General features: G+C 52.9%; 1 protein-coding gene across 2 annotated transcripts; it reads right to left on the bottom strand.

Moving 5' to 3' along the window:
* Positions 1-1344: 1344 nt before the first annotated feature.
* Orai3 (ORAI calcium release-activated calcium modulator 3) lies at positions 1345-6398 on the bottom strand. Of its 2 annotated transcripts, none has more exons than XM_051145349.1 (2): positions 5975-6398; positions 1345-2467 (listed from the first exon to the last, which is right to left on the bottom strand). In XM_051145349.1, the coding sequence occupies exons 1-2, from the start codon at positions 6218-6220 to the stop codon at positions 1832-1834; spliced, it is 882 nt and encodes a 293-aa protein (XP_051001306.1). In that variant the 5' UTR covers positions 6221-6398; the 3' UTR covers positions 1345-1831. The 2 variants fall into 2 exon arrangements, with proteins under 2 accessions (XP_051001306.1, XP_051001307.1); XM_051145350.1 differs by having other exon boundaries at positions 5993-6394.
* Between the last annotated feature and the right edge of the window lie 1659 nt (positions 6399-8057).

Below are 8057 nucleotides of genomic sequence, written 5' to 3'. Positions count from 1 at the left end.
CCCTCACTTTTATCTTCCCATTCCCACCCTCCTTCCCTCTTCCACCCTCTTCCCCTCCCCTAGACCTGTGATGGGGAGAGGCCTCCTGACCCACTGTCTAATCACAGTCTATCACATCTTATCAGGGTAGCCTGAATCCCCTTCCTCTGGTTAGGACGACTCCACTAAGAGGCAGTGATCAAATTAAAAGCACCAGAGTTTGTCAGAGGCAGTCCCTGCTCTCCCCTCTCCCCCCAGATCTGTACTCTTAAAATTATGAGTTGGAGAGAAAATATACATGAAGACACCAGAGATGAGGTTCCTTTGTTTTGTCCCAGTTGAAGGGTACCAAATTCCCTGTCTCCCTCCCTCCCTCTCCTCCTCCCTCTCTACACACACACACACACACACCCCTATTAGATGGTAAAAGTAATAATTACGTTCGTGAACTAATAGTGTGGCTGTGGGTAAGATCATCCATCAGCTTTCCGGGCCTCAGCTGCCTCTCTGAAATGGAAAGGATGAAGCTTGCTTATCAAGGGGCTGGGGAGATGGTTCAGTGGTTAAGAGCACTAGCTGTTATTCCAGATGACCTGGGTTCAATTCCCAGCACCCACACAGCAGCTCCCAAGAGTTTGTAACTCCATGACATATGTGAACCAGGCAAAACACCAGTACATATAAATAAAAATAATTTGAAAAAAGAAAACATGTTTATTGCAATGGTTGTGGCAACTAAATGAGAGAACTTTTGAATAATTCTATAGGATGAAGGATCACTCAAAGAAATTTAATCCCCAGTTTTTAGGAACAAGAGTTCAGAGGCCTTAGGCTCAGAGTAACTGTTACCACATTCGGAACTTATCAGCTGTTATCAGCACCTAATGGACTCATACCTTCCACGTCACCCTTAGGAAAAAGTAATCTTCCCCCATTCACAGCCGTAGGAACACATGTGAGACACACATTTATTTACAAAACAAGGTGCATCAAAAATTCAGTGTCTGAGCTGGGCAATGGTGTGCACACCTTTAATCCCAGCACTTGGGAAACAGAAGCAGGCGGATCTCTGTGAGTTGAAGGCCAGCCTGGTCTACACAGCAAGCTCCAGCACAGCCAGAGCTACATAGTGAGACCCTAGTTCAAACCAACTTCCCCACCTACCCACAGCCATGAATTCAGTGTCTGAAGGGCTCTGCATTCTAAGGGCTGAACTTCCTCCCTTACTAACTCCCCCAACCCTTGTCAAGAAGTCAAGCTAGCTGCACAAACCCTCAGTCTGCCAAGATCCCTCTTCCAGCTCCGGCCAAAGAGGGTGAGAGCCAGATGCCCGAACCTGAGACTGTGGGAGAGGCACCACCACAGGTCGCCAGGTGGAAAGCAGCTCATCCTAGGAACAAATGTCCAGATGTCTAAAGCTGCCAAACCAGGGATGGGGAGCCCATCAAAACCATGACAGGCAAAAGCTCTCCCAGGATGCCAACTGTAAGACAGTACACACATGGGCGGACCACCTGCCTTGGAGTACAGCTGTGCAGGTATGTCACCTTTCTGTAGAGGAGCAAGCAACCGCTCAGCACCTCCAAGGATCCCACTAGGGCCTCCTTTCATCTATCCCAGGATCCTTAGACTGAGAGCATTCTTATTCTTGTGTTCCTCCAGCCAAGGAGAGTGGAGCTTACAAAGTCCACTGTGCAGGATGCCAGGGATCATCCCTGAGAGTGTGGGACTGTGAGCAGGAATTTGGCCTCAACCTGAAAGCTTACAGGTAGCTTCAGCCTGGGGCAAGGAATGAGGTCTTGTGGATCCCTGGGGTCTCTGAGGCAATGCTTGCAACAGTCTAAAGCCAGGCTCACACAGCCTGCAGCTCCCCCTGCAGGCGACTGAGTTCCTCAAGCTCCTGCTTGTGGCGGTCGGTCTTGTGGGCCACCAATGATCGGTAGAAATGTAGGGCAAAGGCCATAAACACAAGTCCCACAGGTACCATGATTGCCGTGGAGGCCATAGCTGCCTGCCAGCCGGGCCCATGGCTACCACCACACACTTGCCGGGGTGGGCAGGCTCTGGAAGGCGGCTGTGACGCGGCCACAGAAGCAGGGGATGGTGTGAGGTTGGAAGGTAAACTGAGGGAGACGGTCACGGGTGGCACCGGGGACATAGGAGCTGCTTTATCCATAGGTGCCCCAATAGGCACAAACTTCACCCAGCCCACCAGAACAACTTCAGCCAGGAAGAGAAAGGTGCCCAAGGCAGTGGAGAAGCCCCAGGCCAGCTCCACGTATCGGTGGAGTCGCTGGTGTGGTGACTGGTGGACAGAGTTGAGATTATGAATGTTGCTCACGGCTTCGATATGGGGCAGCAGACACGTGGAGACCATGAGTGCAAACAGGTGCACAGCTACTAACACGGTGGTGCAGGCACTGAATGCCACTAGCAGGCCTGGTGGGTAGTCATGGTCATTTTCCAGCTGTACCTCCACCATTGCCACCTGTGGGCACAAGAGGGAAGACACTGAGTCCCTGTAGTATGTCAGTGTCGGGTGTTTTGTGTTGGCTCTTTAGAATCACTGCAGCATCCCTAAAACTCAGTGCCTAGAAGAAGATACTAAGCTCGCCCAGCCCCACCCCCTTTTTGAAAGTGTCTTACTCTTATAATTTAGGCTAGTCTGGAATTTGCTAGGCAGCCCGGGTCGAGTTGAAATTTGTGATCCTCCTGCCTCAACTCTCTTGAGCCCTGGGATAAGTCACCCTGCCTTGCAGTTACTCGTGCTCTTGAAGGTTCAGCTGATTTTTCCATCTCACTATCAAAGGGGCTGGCTAACATTTTTCTGAGGTTTTACCTTGTTAACATGCTGGCTAAAAAGCACGGACTCAAGTCAGGCGTGGTGGTGCACACCTTTAATCCTAGCACTTGGGAGGCAGAGGCAGGCGGGATCTCTGCATTTGAGGCCAGCCTGGTCTATAGAGTCCAGGACATCTCAAGTTTGAGAGGAGCCTATGCTACTTATTGAGACGTAGCCGCAAAAGAACCTGGAAGTTTTGGTTGTAATGAAACATGTCTTTATTCCCAGAACTAGGGAGTGCCAGGCCAGCTAGGGCTACATAGAAACCCCCTCTTTTTTTTTTTTTTTTTTTTGAGACAGGGCTTCTCTGTGTAGCCTTGGCTGTCCTGGACTCACTTTGTAGACCAGGCTGGCCTCGAACTCACAGCGATCCACCTGCCTCTGCCTCCAGTCTCCCACATACATACACACATACATATTTTTTTAAGTCACAGCCAGGCCTGGTGGCACATGCCTTTAATCCTAGCACTCAGAAGGTAGAGGCAGGCAGATCTCTGTGAGTTCGTGGTCAGTCTGATTTACAAAGAGAGTTCCAGGACAGCCAGGGCTATTATCACACAGAGAAACCCTGTCTCAAAAAACAAAAACAGAACAAAAAGTCACAAAAGCCCCAAAGCAAGCAAGCAAACAAAAACCTCTGGGCTGCTTGGGTCGATTCTTAGCACTACAATTTGTAATTTGCTCCAACAGTCTCAATTAGTTCACACTTGCCTCAAATTCGCTACCATCCTACTTCAGTGCCCTAAGTAGGATTACAGTCATGCGCTACCTTGGCCAGCTGTGTAATCTTTGAGCAAGTGCCTCCCTCAATTGCCTACCTAAAAAAGGAGGGTAACAGGCTCACTGAGAAAGTTGTTAGATAAGAAACATTAACTGCTATGAATAGATGCAGGCACAGATTATCGCCCAAGGCACTTAAAAAATAAAAGCAAAAACAAGGGCTAGGTGGTGGTGGTGCACACCTTTAATCCCAGCACTCAGGAGGCAGAGGCAGGTGGATCACTGTGAGTTCGGGGCCAGCCTGGTCTACAGAGTGAGTTTCAGGACAGCCAGAGCTACATAGAGAAGCCCTGTCACAAACAAAACAAAACAAGTAGTAATTGCCAACTCTCTGAACTCTCTATATAACCAAAGACAACTTGGTTGTTTTGTTTTTCTTTTTACTTCAAGTGCTAGCTAGGACTGTATAGGTGGGCTCCACCACATCTGGTTTATACGAGACTGAACCTAGTGTTTCCAGGACGGAGGCACTCTACTAACTAGCCTATAGATTCACAGCCTTTGAATATCATTTGTATGTTCATGTACCTCAGGCCACCTGGGTTTAAAAGGATTTCCCCCTCATTTCTGTTTCTTAAGGATCCCTGAGATTACTCCGTGGCTAGAAGGGGGTGGAGGAAGGCAGTGGTGTTAAGAAGAGTATTTGGCCGGGTGCGGTGGGAGTGGCGCACACCTTTAATCCCCGCACTCAGGAGGCAGAGGCTGGCTGATTTCTGGGAGTTTGAGGACAGCCAGGTCTAAAACAGAGAAACCCTGTCTCGAAAAAAAATCAAAGAAAGAAAGAAAGACTAAATAAAAAGAAAATGAGCTACTTTGGGAAATTGGGCCACGGCAGGTGTTTTCACAACAGGGATCTGGGTCAGTCTAGATTCTGGTTTCCTGAAGGGTCCGACCTACCCTCGCTTGTCAGGACACATCCAGCCTGCTGATCTTCAGGGAAGGCCCTGGCTTACGCTGTCCATCGACCTGCCATTTCTACAGGCTGGACCACAGGGCTGGCCATAGAAGTCGCTGTGCCCTTCTTAGGTGATGCTGAGGGGGGAGGGGGGGCGGGAATGCCATCCTCATCAGGTACAGTGGGCTGCTTTGGGGAATCTGGGCCCCTTACAAACATCATAGGCCAAGAGCAACCTTTAGGATTACAGTTTTCATTCAGATACTGAGGTTGCAGAGCCAAGGGAGGTCCTAACCTACTTAAAAAAAAAAAAAAAAACAACCTAAGTTACTTATCTGACCTCATCTGAGTTAGCTCCCACCAATGTCTACTTACACAAGGACACATTCTTTGTTTTGTTTTGTTATGTTTTTGGAGACAGGGTTTCTCTTTCTCTGTGTAGCCTTGGCTGTCCTGGAACCTATGTAAACCAGGCTGGCTTTGCCTCCCAAAGTACTGGGATTAACGCCATGCGCCACCACAACCCGGCCAAGGGTACATTCTGAAGGATGCTCTCCCTCCAGGGTTGCTTTCTCCCCCTCCTGCCAATCGTGTGGAGAAAACTTAAACTAGCAGAGGTTCACTCCACACCCTTCCCCTGCTGCGTGTGAAAACATCAGTTTCCACCCAGCCCAGTTAGCACATCGCTCTGACCCTCCTTTGCTGGGTGGGCCTTGTTCTGACAACAGCCACGTTCTATGGAGTCCCCATCAGACGCCCAGCTCCCCCTGGACAAACCACGAACACAGCATCTTCTATGATCTCACAACTTCCTACTGACGGCAGCGGGAGTGGAGGTCGCCTTGGGGTCGCACAGCTGGCTGTAAGTAGGGAGGAGCCAGGACCGCACTCAGGAATCTTCTTCAGTCCCACTTCCCGAGGCCACTGCTGGGCCGTTAGCTGACATTATCCTCCCACACCTGCAGCTGATCAGCCTCTTATCCGCTAGCTCCCTGGTCAGCTTCCTTTCCCAGCAGCTTCCTCGCCGGCTTCTTGATTTTCCCGGCAATTCTAGCATTCTCTGGGCCTTCTGAGAGTTGGGGCTATGTTCCTGAGGGACTGACCCTTCTGTTGGGTGACTTCCATACCCCATGTCCCTTGCCCTGATCTGATTTCGGGTCTCATTCAGCTGACTTGCCTTTCAGCTCTGGAGAACTTGGTAACCAAGTCACTTCGGTGGGAGCAGTTTTTCCCCCATCTCTTTGCCCTGCTGAGCTCTTCTCTCTCTTCTGCCATGGCACTTCTGGGACGGGTCTTCCACAGTCTCTATTCCTCTGTGCCTACTACAATCCTGTCCCCGACATAAAGGGCTTTTCCAGACCCTTGGGATTTCGTTCCTTTACCCCTCTTAAAGTAACCCTTCTATTCCGTCCTGCACTTACTGGGGACCCAATCTCTTGCCTCCTCGACCCACCACGTGCTTCACCCACCCGATGTACCCGCTTCCCGCCCCTCACCATGGCGAAGCCCGACAGCAGAGCAGATGTGCGGCTGGATGCTTTGAGCTTAGCCCGGCTGAGGTAGAGGCGGCGCCAGCTGAGCGCCCGCAGAGAGTGCTGACTGGCCCCCATAAGGTCCAGGTAGCCGCGGTGCACGAACTCCCGGTATGTGGCCGAGCCGGCGGGGCTGTCCACCTCCGGGTTCAGCGGGGCCTGCTCGCCCGCGTCCCCCTCGCAGCCCTTCATCCTGAGAGCCGCCGCACCACAAGCGCCGACGGTCACGGAGGGGCTGAGGCGCCTCGTGACCCCAAGAAGGGATGACTCAAGCGCCGGCGGGACCCCATCCCGGGCAGGGCGGCAGCCCCAGCGGGACTAGGAGACCGATCCGTCTAGAAGGCCCAAGGGCCGAAACAGGAACTGGGGCAGGGGCGGAGCTCGGTGACCACATGATTGGGTGGAGCCGATAGACTGAACCCCGCAGTTTGGCCCTCGGGCAGAGATCTCGAGGGACCCCCCACAACCCAGGCCACCAAAAATATCCCAGTGCCTGTCAACCACCAAGGTGAACGCCTAGACACAGCTTCTGTCTGGGAATGGCAGGCCTCAGACCACCCACCATGTACCTGGACACTCACAGGTGCCCAGACTCAAATACTCCAACAGCCATCGCAGGAAAAATGAGCCCATCTTCCCCACAAGTGACCATAGAGACCCTTCTGCCACCCCTTCCCCCACTCAGGACTCGACACTGCAGACAGACACAAGAAGTCAGCGGCCCCGGCTAGAAGATTCTGAGTTTTATAGCAAACCGTATTATACAGACTTGGGGGTTTAGGGGTCCAGCCCGGCTGGGTCCCTACTTGCCCCTTGCCGGGGTGCTTTCTCCCCTCCCTCAAGCGGCCCCATGGTCAAGCCTTTCTCCAACCCCAGGCCCCCCTCCCACCTGCCTTTGGTCCGCCCAGCCCCCGCCCCCAACCCGCGCACCTTCCTGTTACCTGAGGTATGTGGATAGATTCCCCTCCCCCCACCCCCATGTGGTACAATCCAGTTCCCCCTGGCCTAAATTGAGTGGGACCTGGACCCGACTCCTCCCTCAGGCTCTGGAGACCCCACCCGCACACTGGAAGAAGGACAGGGGTGGGAAGAGGGGAGGTGCCAAGAGTCTGTTAACTTAAGTTCCCACAGCAACTAAGAGGGACCGTTTCCAGTCTTAGCACTGATTTCCGGAGGTGTCCATTGGCTGCTATTTCCACGGCAACCAGGAGTGGCAGTTCCCTGGGCAAATGGGACACAAGTTTCCATGACGATGAAAGAACTGGATGAGCCAAGCTGGAGGAGTCCAATCTTGCCCATCTTTAAGCTGACATCCCCCACCAGGTCGGAGGAGTGGAGCTGTTCGAGACAGTAACGCAAGAGAGCTAGGGGGTGGGACAGTCCAAACTGGGTACCCACTAGCCCAGTTTAGGTCAAGCTGGTCCCCTCACATCACAGTCCCCCAGGTCCGAGATTCCCCCGGTTCAAGTAACACTTCAGTACAGATGAATGTTCAAGTATTGTGTAGAGAGCCAGGCAGGGGTCTGGGCTACCCCTCACCACTCCCCTGGGCCACGAGCTGAACAGCAGGCTGACCCACCGCCCCCACACCTTGCAGTAGCTGCCATTTTCAGTGACGTTCAGGGAGTCAAGGTTGGGGAAAGAACGGAAATCTGGGCAGAGGGAAGGGAGAGGGGTAACCCCACAGAGAGGGAACGAGCCCCACATCTGCTCCTCTCCCAGCCCCCAGTCCTGGCATTTCCTGGCTTGTAGAGCCCCCTGTCTGACACCTGGATCCCCGATTGCTCCTCTGGTTTCCCTTTTTTGGCCCCCCATCCCACCCAACCGGTCTTTGTTCCCTGAACCCTTGTTGGTCTGCTCTCTGCCCTCCCCGCACCTATCCATCACCTCCCACAGCCCCATGGTTCCCAGAACCCTGCCCCCTCACTCTTCCCTACTCAAGACCTGCACCTTCACCACCCCTCCCACCATCCCTTTGGCTCAGCACCTCCCCCGTACCTCTTGACCCACGCCCCCCCAAGGGGATGGA

This window comes from Acomys russatus, chromosome 5, assembly GCF_903995435.1.
Source record: "Acomys russatus chromosome 5, mAcoRus1.1, whole genome shotgun sequence".
Lineage (NCBI taxonomy): Eukaryota > Metazoa > Chordata > Mammalia > Rodentia > Muridae > Acomys > Acomys russatus.
This window is presented reverse-complemented; position numbering and strand designations above follow the sequence as displayed.

Bases quoted from the DNA above. Each gene is read 5' to 3' on its own strand.
- Orai3 (XM_051145349.1), bottom strand. From the start codon at position 6,220: ATGAAGGGCTGCGAGGGGGACGCGGGCGAGCAGGCCCCGCTGAACCCG. The intron at 2,468-5,974 runs GTACATCGGGTG...TTGTGCCCACAG, and splicing joins TGGTGAGGGGCGGGAAGCGG to GTGGCAATGGTGGAGGTACA.